The sequence below is a fragment of the Cryptomeria japonica genome, chromosome 5, assembly GCF_030272615.1.
Source record: "Cryptomeria japonica chromosome 5, Sugi_1.0, whole genome shotgun sequence".
Classification (NCBI taxonomy): domain Eukaryota; kingdom Viridiplantae; phylum Streptophyta; class Pinopsida; order Cupressales; family Cupressaceae; genus Cryptomeria; species Cryptomeria japonica.
In genome coordinates, this window is record NC_081409.1 from 415,632,842 (window position 1) to 415,653,408 (window position 20,567).

A 20,567-nucleotide genomic window follows, 5' to 3' on the forward strand; every position below is an offset into this window, starting at 1 on the left:
AAATTGTGACCATTTATCTACTTGAGGTCATCTGTGTGGTTGAAGGGTTGATCCCATGAGCACAAACTCAACCCTTAAAATTTTAAAATTCAAATTCAAGTTTGGTCAACTTTGATCAAAACACACTTTGCACAAATTGATGCTATATGTTGTATTTAAAGGTATTTGCTTTGATTTCACATCCTTCTCACATTCAATCATCCTCTCTCATCCTAGGAACATTCAAGACACAAGTAATTGTGAAACACTTCTACACAATGCATTAAAATCATTTAGGGCACTTGCTTGCTATTTGTCTATCTTACATATAGGTCAATGAATTGAGCTAGGCGAATACACACCCTTTCAATTCAATGACATCCTTAAAAGGTATTTTATAATAGCACTAGTTTTAGATAGCAAAACAAATAGATCAAACATATACTGTTAAGGTGAATCATATAGCAAAGACACACATTGAGGAAGACCAAATTTACACAAATAGGGGATACATGTAGATGCAACGAGGACATGATTTTGTGGACTTTATATTAGACTCGACAAAGATCAATTGCAAAATCTAAGACAACATATAGACGAAGAGACATCTTTTCCTTACTAATAACAATCAAATAAATAATCTACATCAAAAAATATTCATTCTTTGATCATACAATTAAATACCCTTATCTATTACATTTACTTCAATAAATTAACATTAAATACATTTTTTTTACACCTATTATTCATACTTATTAATCTAAATTAGTTTATAATAAATTATATAAATTTATTGAATTAAGCTTAGAGAAAGATTATTTAGTTTTAGCCCTCCATGAAGAATTTTAGGTTGCCTTCCTCCATGGAACCATTGCCTTGGGCACACCATGAATTGCAAAGTAGACTCTAAAGGCAATTTCCTCTGGGTGTAGTTGATACACGTCTAGAGTATAGGTGGCTTCAAATATATGGTGCATCTGCGCTACAAATTTGCTTGTATGGGTGTGGAGGCATGGTGCTTCCCTCCAGCTTTCTGCAAGAATGCCAACTCTCTCGTTCAAAACAGTTTAACTCCACTGTTTTATTAATCTTGCGAGCAAGAGTGATTTACACAGCTCGTGGAATCAATTCATCCAATCCACACGCAATTAATGTTGAAAACCCTAGCTTTGAAGTTGAAAAACCCTCAACCCTATCTTTCAGACAACGCCACAAGGAAGCATTGTTAAGAAGCCTTCTCACCGCCCGAAGAAAACCACCATTCTTGGAGTGTGCTCTGCAGATATGTAAAGTCCTCAACCGTGGCCCATGGTCTCCACACCTTCAAAATGAGCTTGAACAGTTAAATATAGACTTAAATCCATACACTGTAAATCAGGTCTTGAAAATACAGAACAATGCGGACATGGCCTTTGAGTTTTTTGCGTGGGCCAAGTCACGAAATGCATATAAACACGATTATTTTACTTACATGAGCATTGTTGAAATCCTAGTCCATGGGCGTCGCTTTGATTTATTGTCTCAGGTCTTGGAAGACATGGATAGTGTGGGATTTCAGATGCACAGGTCCCTTTTCACGATTGTTATTGACGGCTATGTCCGAGCCGGGTTTTTAGAAAAAGCCATTGAGATTTTCCATTGGATGTTTAGCTCAGATTGTGTGAAATTTGGCATTGATTATAGTCATTTCATTGACCTTGTCGTCCGGAGTGGCCGCCTGGAGCTGGCCAAGAGGATTTACTTGCAAATGGTGGATCATGGATTTTTATTGATTGATTCTACTTATTCCAGTTTTATCCGTGCACTCTGTGAAGTAAATGATATAGGGTTCGCTTGCGAGCTTTATGCCTACATGTCCAGGCGAGGGCATGGAATGAGCATGTATGCGTATAATATATTTATTCATCGTCTGTGTAAGGAAAAGAGATTGGACAAGGCGCTCGAAATTTTGGATAAAATGGGAGAGAATGGATGCAAACCCGATGTTGTAACTTACACTACGATAATTGATGGGCTGTGCAAGGCCGGCCGAGTGAAGGGCGCAAGCCAGGTTTGGAATAAAATGGCGGAACAGGGATGTCCGCCGGATGCAATAGCCTGTGGAGCATTAATACACGGTCTTTGCGGTTTAGGAAAAATTGATACGGCCTATAATTTGTTTATGATAATGAGCAAGAATATAGCTTTCGACAGCTGTGTATATAATGCCCTAATCGGAGGGTTTTGTAAAGCCGGCAAAGGATCCAAAGCACAGATTATTGCAGCCTTTATGGAGAGGAATGGCTGCTCTCCTGATGTGGTCACTTACAATACTTTGATCAACTATCACTGCAAAGAGGGGAAGTTGTATGAAGCCGAGAGGCTGATTCGTAAGATGATGGATAAGGGCATTGCTCCTAACAGCTATAGTTACAACGAGCTAATTGATGGCTTGTGCAGGGTTGGCAAGTCGTATAAAGCCTCTAGGCTTCTTTTTCAAACGATGGAGGCAGCTGGTTTAAGCAATGTTGTTTCTTACAACACGCTTATTAATGGGCTTTGCAAGCTTAGAAGAACTGGCACAGCTTATAAGCTGGTAAAAAGTGAAATGGCGCAGAAAGGTATTGTTCCAGATATTGTTACCTACACTACACTGGTAAATGGTTTCTTTGAGGAAGGTATTCCTGACCTTGCAGAGGAGCTTTTCCATGAGATGATCAGAGAGGGTTTAACGCCTGATGCCATTTCATATACTGTTGTGATTGATCACTTATGTAGGTTGGACAGGGTTGATCAGGCTCGTGATTTGTTTATTGATATGGTGACAGAGGGCTGTTGTCCTGATGTAGTTTCCTACAATTCTTTGATCTATGGGTTCTGCAAGACATTTAGAGCAACTGAGGCTGTTGAACTTTTTGAACAAATGGTGAAGAATGGTTGCAATCCTGATGAGCATACCTATAGCCTGCTCATCAGTGGTCTATGCCGAGAAGGGAACTGGAACATAGCTTGTAAACTCTGGGAAGAAATGATGGAGAAGGGCTATCCGCTGGACACAAGCACCCGGAAAATTCTGGCGGATGCTGTTCGAAAGAGAAACATGCTTGGAGGAAACAAAATCAAAGGTATTATTATTTATTACTTGGCTTTGCCATTTTTTATGTAACGGGCCTTTTTTGTAGAACTGCACAGGTGGAAGTGGATTGCTCAAATCACAACTATTTATTGTTAATTTATCTTCTATAATCTGTCATTTATATATTATCTTTCCTTGCAGTTCTGAGAAGGACCTAAGTTGCAATGCAGAGAGAATATTATTCCATCAGTCTTAGATTCCAAGCCAACAATATTTCAGAGGCAATGGGCTTTCTGACATGCATCGGATTACAGAAGATCCATGGCCATGTTTTGCAACACATGCTTTGATAGTACAATCAATCAGGTTTGGATTTTCCTTGTCGATGCATTCCACTCCATCATATTACAAAATTGTCATTGAATTTGTCTTGACTTCGATTTCAGTGCTAGAACTTAAAGAGATTTCCTGAAGCTTCTTTGGATTCCTATATAAAGGCAGAGTTGCCCTTGTGTTTATGCTGGGCTTATGTTTGAGAAAGAGTTTGCCAGGTTGATTGCCTTCTTGAAGTGGATGGCTGGACGTGTGGTTTTTGCATCAGATCTGTGATGCTTGTATCCAAAGGCAATTTGAATACAAGTAGGCTTACTTCCACCCATGCTTATGAGCCCCATTTTCCTGCCTTTGATATCATTTATTCATATTCCTATGTGCTTTGCGATAATATGAATTTATATTGTTGGACGTCAGAATTTTACTGTCTCTCACTTTCATCCATAAGGATGAACTTGCTCATCACATAAATATTGCACAACTTCTAATATTATTGCATATCTGATCACACATATCTTTCAATTTAGTGGGCATGCATACTGTATTTAGTGTTGAACTTTTCAAGCCGTATATGCTACCCTTGCTTGAGCCTTTTGCAGTCCAACATCCATCAGAGATCAACCTTTCATACTTGAGTTCAATAGAAAATGACAAACTGTTGACACCACCTCAATTCATGCTGACCATGGCACTCATCAATTGTTCTGAATTCTGATGTAGGGGTAGTAATCAGACCAAGCAAAGTGGTTTATCTTTTCGCAGCTCCAAAATCTGTTTCTGGTATCTGCAATTGGCTGCACAAGCAATGGGGACCATTTCTTTTCAGGAAAGGGAAAATGATTTAAGCATAAACACCTCTGGGTTGGATTTGCTGGTTCCCAAGGTAAATTAACATCTCTTCTGACTTTGCAGTTTTCAAAACTTTGCACCTTTCACGAAGAATATTATGAAGCACATTTGCATATGGGGCTGCACATGTACTACTTGATGAAACCGAATCATTAACAACACTTCATCTTCCACATCCCGCAAGGACCAAGGAAACTGAAACGATTAGATATGAACAGCCTCTGCAACTGTTTGTTCTTATAAACAAAATGTAATTATATTTTACCCTCTTCTCCTTGATTCTTGAGGAAAGAAGACTGAGAAATAGGTGCAAAGGCAATTAAATATTATTTATGCAAAACATTCTCAATTTTAAGCAATTCGTCTGAGGATTTGACCCATGGGAATAACACAGCTTGGTCTCTGTTTCCAGCAGTATACTCCATGTATCATAACTTGTTCATGATGAATACAAGAGCTTTATTTTACTAACCATTGTTTCTATTGAATGTGTGATCGTGCTTCAGCACCTTTATATTGTACCTGCCAAAAGGCATGGACATTGTACTCACTTTAATTTTCACTCCCTATTTTCTAGCTGCTAATTCTGAAACTTGGTAGTTTAATTTAAATAATTTGTTATTAAACTATAAGTAATTGCTATAAGGTTTCATTAACATCTCCCTTTTTCAATCCCCTGTTCCACTATAATTCAAATTCCTTCTCGTCTTACTATCAACCTTTCGTCGATTGCAAACTGAGAATGTCGTCTTACTATCAACCTTTCATCGGTTGCAAACTGTGAATGTCGTCTTACTATCAACCTTTCATCGATTGCAAACTGTGAATGTCACTGGCCTTTGAAGTATTGTACCTTGCAAAAATTTAAGTTTGGAATTGTTGCAGAGCAGGGTGATGTTAACAATTTGATGATCATTGTATGCTGGCTTGGTACTACATCACTTTATTTTCCCTACCAAAATATATACTTAACACATTATTTTCAGCTCACCACATAATTTGCATTATATTAAACTTAAAATGGAATCATGAATGCTATGCATATATGGAGCTAAATTTTTAGCTCAAACCATTTAATTTCCATATTCAATCGTGTAATTTTCCAATTCAAGAAGATATATAACAATATAATCAACAAAACATTTATGCATCATATTAATAAAATCTATATATATGTGTGCCTTTAATCCACTATGGGACCCTTCATTTTATAAGAAAAAAAATTAATAATCCTAAAAATATCATCTTTTTTAAAAAAAATTTAAGGGCCTTGAATGTGTATTTAGGAGCACTCTCTTGGGTGTTGAGTGTTTTGGTGCTTAATCATCTCCGTAACACTTTCATCATTGGGTAGGGTGTGTCACATGGAGGTGTGTGCTACTTGTTGACTGTTCATTTATTGATTGACCTCCTCCAGTTCTGTTGCACATTTCCTTACACATTCCTCTGCGCACGGTCAGTATAAGGGCACCGCACTTGGTGGTCATGCATGGGTGCACATTACTTGTTAGAGTTAAGCAGTGCCTAATGTGGTATAAAAAATAGGTTGCATTTTGTGTGTTTTGCTCTTGTTAGCTTTGGGTATTACAAACCCAGAGTTACAGAAATTGCTGAATTATACCAATTAATAGCCCTTCTCTTTCCCCTGCTGATTTTATCTTAAAGAAAATTGTGATTTTTTGATATTATTGGTCAACCTGATTTCTGGCCCCTTTTTTGGTTTAAAAAATTAGGTTTTCTGGTTTTTTTTCAGATTATGGCAGCAATTTTTTCTGATTTGTTTCCTACTCCTGATCCTGACCTTCATCTTATTTTTTCCTTCACCCTAACCCAAACCCTAACCCAATTTTTTCTTGATCAAATCCCTGATATTAACCTCTGTAGTGTGACTACACTTTTTATTAATGAATCATGGTGTCGACCAAGGAAACTGTTTTTCCAATTGAATAAAAGCACTTATGTGGCTGGGGTCGATGTGGTTGGAGATACTATTGTAAATGACTATATAAGCTGCAATACGTGCCAACAATAATAGCTATGACTATGAGGGAAATATGACAAGACTTGGAAAACTTTATGGACTCCTCATACCATAGTTGAAAAACTCAAACTCAGCAATAACTTGGCTGGCCCAAAATTTTTAAAAATTTGGGACTCAGCAAAAAGTTGGGAAAAAGTGGCAATAACTTGACATATTTATTGAACATTAAGAATTATATAAATTTAAAAAAATTGTCTCCAAAAACATGCATGTTATTGATTTTATGGAACATATTACTGATTTCCTTCATATTTAGATCAAAATTAGATTTCAATACAGATCATAATTCAAAAAGACGAGTTAAATACATATGAACCTCAAGTTTCAATATCAATAAAATATAAACACCATAAATTTTTCCTATGACTAAAACTCAGAAAAGTCTGCTGACGCTAAGTGGGCATTGTGGAATTGGATGGTACAGTTGCATCATTTTGAACAGGGCATCTGTGAACTTTGAACTTTTGAGGGCATTACCCAATTCAAAATTAAAAGGGACGTCTCTGAGTGATTTACTGGATACCCACTAAAAAAATTTAAAACAACTCTTGCAGGTTTGCAGCAGCAATGGACAATCACTGTAAAGTTCTAAGCAAAGCCCTCACTCCCAGCAGCAAACACTCCAAACCCACTAAAATAATAAAAAACAAATCTTGCAGGTTTGCAGCAACAATGAACAAACACTGTAAACTCTTAAACAAACCTTTCACCCCCAGCAGCAAATTCTCAAAAAACACACCCAGTGCCCAGCAGCGAAGTTGCAAATGCGCACCTGATGCTCAAGCTGTAACCTAAAGCACAACCTGCAGAAGACGGAAAATTGAAGCCCTCACACACAGGAAATCCCTTAATGAGCCATGGAAAACATAAAATAGTAACCACTTGCACAAGATGAAATACCTGACTGTTTACAGTTGCATAGGATGAAATACCTGTGGGTTTATGGTCACAGAAGAAGGGCACACAAAATGAAATTTATGGTCACATCAATTTCAAAATACCATGTTAAAGATGGTATTTGTAGAGAAATTTGCTTGTGGAAAGTTCATTTGCTTCTCTTGATGCATGGCATTCTTGTTTTGGATTTGCTGTAGCATCCTCAGACCAATTACCTGCTGACCAACAAGCTGCCCAATCCTCAAGCTATCCTCATACCGATTACCTGTTTACTAATAAGTCGAACCAACTCTTTATCAAACAAAACCATAACTTTGATCACAAATTTGTTATGCTGTTTATGAGCAGCATGATTCCAAACCAATGGTAGTTTCCCTTGATTCCCTTGAGTTGCTCTTCACCTTTGCCTGTCTGATTATGATTTAAGGTGATTTTGTGGAGGCATTGCCATGGTAATTGAGATAAAGTCTATATATTTGTGTGTAATGTCCCCACTTTGAAATAGAATTTAAGGGTAAATAATAATAATAAAATAAAAATAAAAATATAAAAGAATATAATTAAATTTTAATAAAGTTAATGAATGGTCAAAAGACATGAAATGAAAAGTTGTGACTCCCTCGAACATGAGATATAAAAGGGAGAAGAGAACCTCATTTGAGGTGGATAATTTGGGAATCAGAAGTGCAGATCTGATATTGAAAGGTTGTGTCCCTTTCAAAGGGCAGATATAATGAAGAGTTGCACTCTTCCAAAGGGTGCTAATGATGGAGAGGGTGCGTCTCTTGCCAAAAGGGCATACATGATGAAGAGGTCTGACCTCTCCCTTGCATTGAGAGATATAAAGGAAAGGAATCAAAAACATCCAGTGAGATCACCATTGATCAGATCAGATCAGAACTGTTATTAAGTTACAGGCAGTAACATCCTTGTTTTTGGTGGTATGCATGGGGATGTGCTTAATAAATGAAGCCTGGTAATGTTCTTATGCAGAATTTAATAGTAATACTAATATAGACCGCACTTATGTATGACAGTGTCATACCCCTGATCGGAATTCCTTCTAGCAAGAAAATTATCTTACAAGTTCGTCCCTCTCCCTCTAGGGACAGTGATCTTATGTTTAGTGGAAACAATTAATTAATTAATGCATTTATTAATATTATTACCAAGGAGGATCAGTTAGCACAAATTAAAAAAGCAAGTCATTAGTTATAGTTGGCAGCAATTAAACAAGAAGGTTCGTGTCTGCCAAAACAGTTGTGACTAAATGAAGAGGCATGCCTCCTCACTGTCTATGAAAGATACATAAAGCCATTTTAGGTACAACAACAAGGCATCGAAGGATAGAAGATGGAACAATCTTGGAAGGAGAGAACAGAATAAATAGATCAAATCTGCAGCTACTGTTAAGTTAGGACGTGTTGGTGTACATTTTATCATATACTGAACATTAGAATACAATATCTAAGGATACTCTATCCTCTCTTGAACAAAATCACTACTTGTGCCAAGATTGCGAGAAAGACCACAAGGCGACTCCAAGGTCTATATGTGCGAACGAGCGACTTTATTTGGATAGCTTCTTGGGTAGTGTCTGCTGAAATACAAGGGGGACTTACGCTTGACAACTAGTATCATTCACAAGTTGGACTTAGGCGAATTTTTCAATAAATGCTCTTTGTTTTTGGATTTTCTGATTTGGGATTTCAAAAAAGGATAAAAAGAATAAGGGTTTAGGAATTCTAACTACTGCTAAGCTATTCCTATGAACTCAAGAGACGGTAAAGACTGGGTGAAACTAGTAACGACACTTTGTTTTGCCATACTTGGACAACTACGCAAAGCGGGTGCAATCTTCTTGGGTTGTACTTAAAATTTTCACACTTTGAATAATACCAACAATTGAACAATATTACTCAAAATGGAAGTTAAACATCCACATCAAAAGCTCAGGCTAACTTTACACATTGAATGAAAATCATCAATCCAACAAAAGTATGAGCAAAATTTCATTAATCTAAACTATCAATCCTTCATTCATCTAACAACTTCAAAGCAAATTACTTAAAGCAAATCTATTCTAAGTGTTGAAGAATGTAATGTCCCCTTCTAGGTTTAGGCCTGTTTTAACCTATTTAAATGTACTTATGACTTAAACTAAATTGATTAGGAGACAATTCTATCTTGTCATGAATCAAATCAGTGACATTCCATAGTTCAATCAATTAATTTATTAATAAGTAACTTGCTCATCTATCATACACCCATAATTCTTAATGCAAGCATCAAAGTTTGTTACTACTTCAGTTTTAAGGAAGAAGAGGATGTGAATGTTACCAAAGTGCTTAGATACCAAATACAATAAGTTCCCTCAAAGTTTACAGATCCAAGCCCTTACCCTATCTTGGGACCTGTCGCTCAAGGTTCTCGGGACGCTGATCCCCACCTTCTCTTGGGAGTCACCCTATTGTCTAGATTTAGACTGCCCCTCTTTGGAAACACCAATTCCCAACTTCTTAAATATTGACAGTAGTAACAAGAATTATATATGCCCCTCTTTGGAAACACCAATTCCCAACTTCTTAAATATTGACAGTAGTAACAAGAATTATATATAAACAAATTCTTCTTACTGTTTATAAGCTCTTTCTGATTTACCATCTACTATTGTTATATATCTGATTAAGACATTATAAATATATATTATATATTTTTATTTTATTATAATATATATTACTGTAGAGTAGTTTCCAGAAAAATATTATAATAATTATAATTATTATATATATCATCAATATTTATAATACTATTAAATCCTTTATAAGAACATCAGCAGGCTTCATATATTAAGCATACATATTAAGTGCATACCATGCATACTACCCAGAACATGAATGTTACTGCCTGTATCTTAATATCAGTTCCAATCTGATTTTGTTGGTATTATTTGTTTTATATATTTTTTTATATCTCTCCTTTTTCTTAACTTCCTCCATGCCTCATTTTCCTATCCGGTCTTCTCTACTTTATACCTTTATGTTCCTTTTGAGGAGAGAAAATACTTTAGATGTGGCTGTCCCTTCAAAGGGGGTAACACCCTTTCACCGCAATTGTAATGTTTCTTTCTAACTTGAACTAACCATTGTTTAAGTGCCTTTCCATAATGATTCGATTTGATGTTGGAACGATGCCCATTCATCATAAAATGGTGCCCTTTATTTTAATAGTAATGTTTAGTTATTTAATTTTGACGACAGTGATTACTTTCATATTTTTAACGGTAATGACTAAATATATGATGGGCACATATATAATACAATTTAACATTAATATAAGAACATTATTAATTCAAATGATAATTTATTTAGGGGTATTACTGTTAATTTTAGGATCAGACTGTAGCAAAAATAGCAATAACAGAAAGCAAATCAATGTGCACAAGGAACACCAAGAATACCTTGGGAAAACCTCCCTCTTGGAGGTGAAAAACCTAGCTATAGATCTGAGATCTTATTATGCAATAATCAGAAGTATCTTACAATATGGCTTCAACACTTGAAGCAATCAGAACCAGCAAACTATGCACAATAGGATAACGCCTTCAACCAAGGATATACAAATGATAAACTTATCTCTAAGAATAGGGTATCTGCTGTTAAGGAGGTTCGTTGCCCCAGAGATAGTGTTTGCTGCTCCAGAATGAAGATCACTGTCATCAATGATAGTTCGAAGCCTTCAAATGAAGCTCGCTGTCCACAAGATGAAGTTCGCTACCCTTGTGGACAGTTCGCTGTCTCTAGAACCTTGTTCACTGTCACTGCAAGATGGTTTGCTATCCTTAAATTATAGTTCATTGACTCAGAGAAACAATTTGCTGAATGAAGGAGATAATTTTGCTAATTGAAGACAATTCGCTAAGTGTATATTGATACAATGACTAAGCCTTTGTGTATATATGTGACTCAATCTCCCAATGCACTCTAGGTCGGCCCTTTCAACTTGGCGCTAAAACATAGGGTTAAGATTACAAGATACATAAGATAGGGTCTACCCTATTCACAAGTTACAAGTTACATTCAATATAGGACCACAAGTTACATCGCCCAATTAGGGTCAGACCAAATTACAAGTTACATTTATAGGACCTGTCCTATCCACAAGTTACATTATATATAGGTCTTGCCCAATATTCATAGCAAGACATAATTACAAGTTACATGTATTTGGGCCCAGCCCTAAGTGGTTCGGATTGCATGAGAGGTAATACATAGGAATTTTAATTGTCATTGACAACATTAAAATTCAATAGTCAGGTATCCGAGCTAGCTACAATTTTCAACACTCCCTCTTAGCTAGGGAGGATAGCTGCCACTTGTCATGATCCATTCATGACCTTCATCTTGCATTGCCTGCAAGGATGAATGTATAAGCTCCATAGAGTATACCTGCAATAAAACACATAAATATCATGAACTCATTTCATGATGTCCATCTTGCATTGCCCGCAGAGGATGGATCCACCTTGCATTGCCCGCAGAGGGTGGAAGAGGTCTTACACCTCAGCCTTCTCCCAGAGAAGAATACAATGTCACCTTGCGTTGCCCGCAGAGGGTGACTCCACCTTGCATTGCCCTCAGAGGGTGGAAGATGCAAACTAAATTGCATCACTAGGATTGAGACTCCCTCTCAATCAATACCGTGTTCTCCACAATTCCAAACTTCTCTCTGAAGTACTCAAACTTCACTTGAGCTAGAGGCTTGGTGAGAACATCTGAAACCTGTTCATCAGTGCTGATATATTTCAACTGGATGGCACCTCTTTGTGCCATATCACGAACATAGTGATAATGAGTTTCCATGTGTTTTGACTTGTCATGAAACACGAGATTATTAGACATTTTAATACAACTCTGATTATCACAATAAATAACAGTGGATTCCTAAGGTTGTCCAAACAATCTAGCAAGAAGTTTTTGAAGCCAAACTGCTTCTCTAGTTGCCACACTTGAAGTAATGTATTTAGCTTGAGGACTATTTCCTACTGACCCAAAAGATCATAGCGGAACTTAAGCTGAAACAAATTCCTAAAGTGCTTTTCCTGTCAATAACATTTCTAGCCCAATCAAAATCAGAGTAGCCTTCCAAATTGATCACTGTGTTGATTGGATACTTCACCCCATAGCCAACTGTTCCACGCAAGTATCTCAGGATGTGCTTGGCTGCCACCAAGTGAACATGCTTTGGCTGGTTCATGAATTGGCTAAGTGCACTCACTCCATAGCAAATATCTGATCTAGTGTTAACTAGATACATCAAGGATTCAATCAACTCCTTGTACTCTGAAGGATTTGCAAAATCAGAATTAGCTGCAAAAATACTCAACTTCTTTAAGTTAGTTTCCATAGGAGTAGACATAGATTTACAATCCATCATATCAATGACATATTTTCTTGATTAAGGATACGATCTTTGCCATACTTCTAGTCCTAGACAGTAATGCATTAGGCCTAGATCCTTCATTCCAAATTCAGTGGCTAATTCTTTCTTACATCTAATGATGAGACTATCTCCAACAGTTAGAAATAAATCATTCACATATATATAAGAAACAAAATTAGCAGTTCACTATTGAATACTTTTAAAGTTAAGATTAGAATCAACATCATTCTTGCAAGATCCTAAACTAATCAAATACTTGACAATATTCTCATATCAAGCTCAAGAAGCTTGCTTAAGGCTGTAAAAAGCTTTTCTTTAATCTGCACACATGAGATTCTCTATCTTGATTCTCATAACCTTCTAGTTATTCAATATAGACAACATTAAGAAAACCGTCTTTATATTTAACTTCCAGCCTGCAGCATTAGCTATAGTGGTTCTAATAATAGTATATCTAGCAGCAAGAGCAAATGTTTCCTTCTAACTATGGGCTACACATCTAGCTTCATATTTTAAAAAACAAAACAAAAGAACTTTCATATGGAACTCCCTCTTGATTCTTAATATAAAATTATGGTAATCAAGTCTCATGAAGATTGCATAATATAAGAATCAATCAAGGAAGGCAGCCATAAATCAAGGATGAGAAATGCCAATCTTTTCCTTACTTTACTTTTACGTAATGGACACATAGCACCATCATAATGATCAAGGCATACCTTCAAGTGAAAAAACCAAGCTCCCTCTTAAGCTTGTAGGCATGGTAATTCAAGAATCTCTTGAAGGGAAGCATCAACATGAGTAACTTATCTCCTTATTGACTACAACATATGCCAAGATTGCTCAAAAGGATATTGCCAGTCTATGATCAACTTCAACCATAGTGTAAACCTACACAACATTCTAAAATTGTTTTCCATATTTGAATAACAGAGAGTTAGCTATATTAGAAAACTAAGGCAAGTGTACGACTTTAGAAAACATTTTACAAAATCCATAGGCAAAGTATATAAGCCAAATTGTCTTTCTAGCCAATGTGTAAAATCAGATATGAGTATCAACCACTCAAAAAGGATACACATTGTAGTTGAGCACAAGCGTATGATCGAAAGCCAACTTCACTAAGTTAGATACCTCATTCATCTTAGGTTTCATCATCAAGAGAATACTTACTTCAAAGAATGTAATAGGTAGTATGCTTAAATTGAAGAGATAATGTCACAATGAATATTATGTGAGGATGATGAAAGCCATGACAAAAAATGCATTAGAGCTAACGGCAATCCTCTACACAAGAGGAGAATAGCAAGGTTAAAATAAAAATATAACAAGGATCATGAGAGCTTTTACGAAGAACTGATGAGAACCAAGAGTTGCACAGTCACAACCCTACATGACAACCTTATCCAAACATAAAACATTCATAGAACAAAAGATATATCCCCTAAAAGATTTGATGCAAATCAAGAGACACACCATAAGAGTATATAATTCCGGAGCCACAAGACTATTGATCATTTCAAGACTTAGATAGAATACGGTGCATCAGAACCATGCAGCAAGTATCATAGAGGATCAGATCATAATATGAAGATAGTAAGGTCATCATTGGGCATAGATACTAAATAGGATGACTAAGACATCTTACCTTTACATGCCTACCACACCAATGATTAAGGTTCCATGTTTTTGAATCTCTTATAAATTTATTCATCTTCCTATTTGTGCTTGCTATTATATCCATCATAATACTCCTAGATTTATATTTGAATACACATGCTGAAGTCTTAAGTGCCAAGGATGTATTTAGATCAATGCATAAACCACATCAAATAGGTTGAGAGATAAACATAGAGAGTAGGGCATAACTAACTTCAATAATTCAAACTGGATTAGAACAAATTCTTAACTCAAGAACAAAGCTCGAACTAGGGTGATTGTTACAAACCCTAGGAAGATAGTTATGCAACCCTTAAAGGAATATTGAGATCTGAAAACAAGTGTACAGACCGCCATATGAAAGCACCCTCAGATGAAGTAGTTAACAAGCAAGAGAACTTTGTGCACTAGATAAGACACCAATAACAATAAGGTAATCAGATGCAAATCTCCAAACCAACTGGACCCTACAATTGAGAATAGAGGAGTGAGAACACCTGAAATCTCATTCTTGCTATCATCCCATCGATGCCCTCAATTTGCCAGCAGGTATATTGTCCAGATTTGTTGCTGATTCATGCTAGCCCTAGTCCTACAAAGGAAGTAATACAAGATCTACCTTCAAGCTGTTAGGCTTTATAGAAGGAACCTGCTTTGATACCATGTTAATTTTAGGATCAGACTGTAGCAAAAATAGCAATAACAAAAAGCAAATCAATGTGCACAAGGAACACCAAGAATACCCTGGGAAAACCTCCCTCTTGGAGGTGAAAAACCCAGCTATAGATCTCGGATCTTATTATGCAATAATCAGAAGTATCTTACAATATGGCTTCAACATTTGAAGCAATCAGAACCAGCAAACTATGCACAATAGGATAACTCCTTCAACCAAGGATATACAAATGATAAACTTATCTCTAAGAATAGGGTATCTGCTGTTAAGGAGGTTCGCTGCCCCAGAGATAGTGTATGCTGTTCTAGAATGAAGATCGCTGTCATCAATGATAGTTCGGAGCCTTCAAATGAAGCTCGCTATCTACAAGATGAAGTGCACTACCCTTGAGGACAGTTCGCTGTCTCTAGAACCTTGTTCACTGTCATTGCAAGATGGTTCGCTATCCTTAAATTATAGTTCACTGACTCAGAGAAACAATTTGCTGAATGAAGGAGATAATTTTGCTGATTGAAGACAATTCGCTAAGTGTATATTGATACAATGACTAAGCCTTTGTGCATATATGTGACTCAGTCTCGCAATTCACTCTAGGTCAGGCCTTTCAACTTGGCGCCAAAACATAGGGTTAAGATTACAAGATACATAAGATAGGTTCTGCCCTATTCACAAGTTACAAGTTACATTCAATATAGGACCACAAGTTACATCGCCCAATTAGGGTCAGACCAAATTACAAGTTACATTTATAGGTCATGTCCTATCCACAAGTTACATTATATATAGGTCTTGCCCAATATTCATAGCAAGACATAATTACAAGTTACATGTATTTGGGCCCAGCCCTAAGTGGTTCGGATTGCATGAGAGGTAATACATAGGAATTTTAATTGTCATTGACAACATTAAAATTCAATACTCAAGTATCTGAGCTAGCTACAATTTTCAACAATTACATTAGACAAACAAGTTTGTGTTAGATATTGTTAGAAGTTGTCCCCTCTTTCCCTTTTAGAGATGTACGACTGGCAATATAAAATACCACTCATTCATTTGATCATTTGCATTAATAGTTAAACTGCAGCGATGTCTTAGGATATAATGTTTTCAAATAAATCAGTAGAAGTTATAATGGAATATTCATGGGATATAATATTATGTCTGCAGAAGCAACTACACACAGCAACCCTAATAAATCTGAATATGTCAAATTCATAAATCTCTATTTCATACCCTTTTGATCTTTTCTTCTATTATTATTTATTATTTCAAAGTGGGGACATTACAAAGAAAATATGCAACCATGCAACCACTTGATAACAATTAGACTTCAAAACAATATTGATAGTGAACTTTTTATTATTCAAGTAGCTCTACGCAACAATTTCATAAATCTCTCCACATTGAAATGAAATGAGAGAATGGGTTTATATAGAGTTTCTGAAAACAAATGAAAGGCCGAAATCAATCTAAGATCAACGGTTGAGATTAAGACAACCTAACCCTAATTAGGGTTTCGCAAAATAAAATTAATATCTAGTGTATGTAAGACAAATGGCACAAGGTGCTATTTTTCTGTATTGCACCCGCTTCTCTTGTTGAGAGGCAGAAAGTTCAATGAACTTGGACACAATCTGATCAACCTCTTCCATCGTGACATGTCGCAGCACACTGACTCTGAATTCTAATCCTTCCAAATCATTTGCACATACAACAAAAGTGATTTCCTAATCTAATTCCTATTTCTGGAAAGCATCTCTGATGGACAGGAGGTTCAATGCCTTAGCTAGATTCTACTTCAAGATTGGTCCAGTAGAGAAGATTTCACGTGTCTTGACCTTTAGATTTTCCAGCCGCATATCCTTCTCTCGGATGGTTTCTTTTTCAAGTACCTCTGCAACTACAAGGTAAACCTTGTCTTGAATTTCTTTTTTCTGCTCCTCAGCTCTGTCAGCATCTGCCTTCACTTTTTCTAAGACTTCACTGCATGCAACCAATGTCCAGTGCCAACTGTTGAAGTCATATGCAGCTCTTGCTTGTATTACATTTCCATCAATTAGTTCTTGTTTCGAAACTCCCTTCAATTCTCTAAGGCATGGAATAATTCTTTCTTGAATATCTTGAAGGTTGGCCTATGCTTTTGCCATATTTGCAATCCTGGAGAGTAAAGAAGAGCTTGTTCATATGTTAATGCTAACCTTTCTACAAATGTGGCTGCTTCTTTACTTGTGCTTTCCATCCATGTCTTGGTCTCTCTGGCTGTTACTGCTTCTTCTTCAGAACTTCTAACTGTTTCTTGTGGATTCAAGAGTGGAGGAGCTTCTGGATTGGCTTGGTTAAGTGGCTTAGTCAAGTGCTAAATGTATTCCCTTAGGTGCTCAACTTCTTTCTTATATTCCTTCTTCTTTTCTACTTCCTTGTCCACTCTTGCCTTCATGGAGGCCACTGAATTATCCAAGTCTTCAGCTTCCTGCTTCTTGGTAGTTGGTCCTAAACTGATCACAATGACTTGATATTCATGGGGACCAATATCTCCCTTTGCCTTGTCCATTTTTGGCACAACAATTTGCACTGTCCTGCAGCTGGCTTCATCTCTCTGGATGGTGGAAAACCTTTTGGGTGGCTTCTTTGTGGCAACTTGTTCTAATCTGGCCAAGAAATCTGCCATATCATCCTCTTCTTGAACTTCTATTTCTTGTGTCTTTATTTTCAAACTTTCCTTCAACCAATCAGGAATAGTGGGCTGCTCAATGCCTTCCACTTCTTGATTGCCTTCTTCACACATGATACCCCGAAGGGCGGAAATCATTCCTTCTTGAAATTCACCTTCCTCAACCTCCATTTCATTGTCTGACTCTAATACTTCTGTGCCGATAGGAGATGGAGGCTGCTCATTTTCTTGATGGATTGACTCTACGTATTCTCCATGAATTGGGGAAGGAATTTCCATCTTTGCCAATGACCTATCAATGGCCAATATGTCATTTATGTTTGCTGATAAGGCAGAACGAGATGGTTCTAGCCTTTGCTTCTTCTGAGAAGGTCCTTCATTCATGACTGCCTTTCCTTTCTTTTTAGCACTTTCAATTGGCTTGGCACTTTGAGATGCCTCTACATTTGAAGAACATTCTTATGTTTCACCCATCAGGTCATAAGTCAAGGTTATATTTCTCCGTCTTAATCTATGACTTAGCTGATCTATCCACCACCTGGAATATTTCATAACTGGTTGCATCAAGGTGGTCAAGTTTGCATGCTCTGGTTTTGACCATTTGATAGGAGAAGAGAGGTGCATGCTCATCCAAGCCAGGCTAAGTATACTCCGCACTATTCTCCAGCTGATCTGGCACAAGGAAAGGTTCAGTCGTTCTGATCAAGCTTACTGGCAGTCTAGATGATAACCTTTTCCTGATGTCAAATTCATTTTCGGCATTTGCCCAAAAATCCTCTATGTCTACTCTATGTCTGAATCTTTCTCCATTTACTGACCCAATATTGCTATAAGGATCATAGTTAGCCCTGGACCGGTAGAATGTAAAGGGATACCATTGCATTTCTAGCCTATGGTGTCGGACAAGACTCTTGCATATTTCCAATAAAGAATGGAAAGGATATAGCAGCCTTCTGTCTTATCCTTTTGAAGCCTTGACATGTTTCTAATTGTCTGAGAACTTCAAGTAGGATCATCTTGTTGGTTGGATAGATCGGAAGTCGGTAAGGGCGACCGTCAAAACCTTGAACTCTTATGTATGTAAATTTCGGAAATTGGATAAACTAAGATTCATACTTGCTGATTAAACTTTTGGCTTCAGGAGATAACCTTTGGTGAGTTCCTCCTTGTAATGTCCTTGTGATGTACATCTGGAATGCATCATTGACTCGCTTGAAATGGCTCTTCTCCTGAAGTTGTAGCTGACGATAATAGTCATAAGACTTGAATTCATTTTCTCCATTGCCAACTACGCCTCTGCAGACCAGTTCAGAATATCTAAAATTTTTGGCCAATGAGTAGATAATGTAGGAGCTCATGGAGAATGACTTTGTCCTCTCCAAATTTATCAACTGTTCATGAAGATTGTTGCTGATCATACGGGACCAATTGAACATCTTGACCCCCGAGGTAATTTCATCTATGAAGTAGTACATCCATGTCTCAAATGGTGCACCCTGAGGGTTGCCCATTACTCTATTCAGCAGCAGGATAATATCACCATATTCCTCTTTGAAGTATGGGCGCAATAGATTCTTTGGCACTTTCCCTTGGGGTCTTTTCTTTTCCAACCATGACTTGCTAATATTTGCTGCACAAAGTTCAGACTGGTTATCATAGATCCTCTTGGTATCTTCTTTGGTCTTGTAGTAAGTTTTATTGTGGAATCCCAAACGTCTCTTGAATGGCTAACTCTAAAAGGTTAGCTAAAACTCTTCCATCAGGTGCAATGATCTCTCTTGATTGTGCATTGTAGTGAATAGCACACTCGACTTTCAACTCAACACATTCCTTAGCCAGAGGAAATCCAGCTACCTGGACGATGCCATAGCAATGGGTGTCAACAGGTATCCATCATGCCCGTACATTCTCTTTTTGATTTTTTCTAAGTCCACATGTCCAAGGTCAGTGTCTGTGACATTCTTCCATTTAGATTTGATCTTTGATTCCGACTGTACTCCTTTACTGGCAAATTTCATTGGTGCTTTTCTGGAAGGTGCTTTGGTGGTCATTAACCTGCATAACACATGAAAATCAATATTATTTTCAAGTCAACTGGTTGATTTTAATTCTGATTTGAAGGTTCTAAATACCATTGATGCAAATAGTTTGCCCTTCGACCCTGGAAATCTAGATTAACCTTAGGGAATTTTTTAAATACGTTAATTTATTTTGTATAATAGCTTTCCCTATCTTATAGGGAAGTCCTTTAAAAAATTCACTGAATTTCAGATTATAATTGCAAGGACCCCAATTTGATCTATATAAAGCTACCCCAATTATATCATTGTCTATAGCTGAAGTATTTTGGCTCCTGCTAATTAGAAATATTTCATCAGCAAAACCACGCCACCCAAACTAAAGCACAAAAGTAAAGATCTTTCATCAAATCGATTCCTAGTTAAATAATGCATAACTACACGGATAAGCTGACATTAACCCGTCAATTTTGAATTGAATTTGTGATTAAAAAAAAAAATGATATTTCGAGATATAAATAAAAAATTAGCATGTTAATAACAAAAATGGATTAAAAAAAGATTGTCACTCATTCTTTTTAGTAGAGAATGAAGAATTAATCTCGAAGGATTCAGAGAGCTTTTTTGTTACAAAATATATATATATATATATATATATATATATATATATATATATTTTATACTAATCATTCATGTTAAAACAGGAAAACTGCCCAATCAAGTTTCCATAATGAAGAAAGGGAATACTTGAAAAACAAAAATGTCCTCAAAAGAATTGAACGAGAAGCCGTATGAGGAGAAATTCTCATGTAGGGTTTTGTATAGTGGCAGTAAAGATAACTTTACTGGCAACTTTTCCACTATCACCCCTAAAAAACCAAACTTTGCCTTACGTAAAGTCGCCAGAGTACAATTAACCTCTAAATATGAAATCACTGCTTATATAC

General features: G+C 36.7%; 1 protein-coding gene across 2 annotated transcripts in view; it reads left to right on the forward strand.

Annotated features, from left to right (window-relative positions):
- The first annotated feature begins 869 nt into the window (after window positions 1-869).
- Window positions 870-20,567, forward strand: part of LOC131028186 (pentatricopeptide repeat-containing protein At1g13040, mitochondrial) — a 28,091-nt gene continuing 8,393 nt past the window's right edge. Inside the window, exons 1-4 of one of the 2 annotated variants that reach the window (XM_057958428.2) lie at window positions 870-3,083; window positions 3,236-3,400; window positions 3,532-3,673; window positions 4,088-4,250. In XM_057958428.2, coding sequence (XP_057814411.1) covers window positions 992-3,083; window positions 3,236-3,252 — 2,109 coding nt within the window. In that variant the 5' untranslated portion in view covers window positions 870-991 and the 3' untranslated portion in view covers window positions 3,253-3,400; window positions 3,532-3,673; window positions 4,088-4,250. Of the gene's footprint in view, window positions 3,084-3,235; window positions 3,401-3,531; window positions 3,674-4,087; window positions 4,684-20,567 lie in introns of those variants that run through there. The other variant, XM_057958427.1, reaches the window with a different exon arrangement.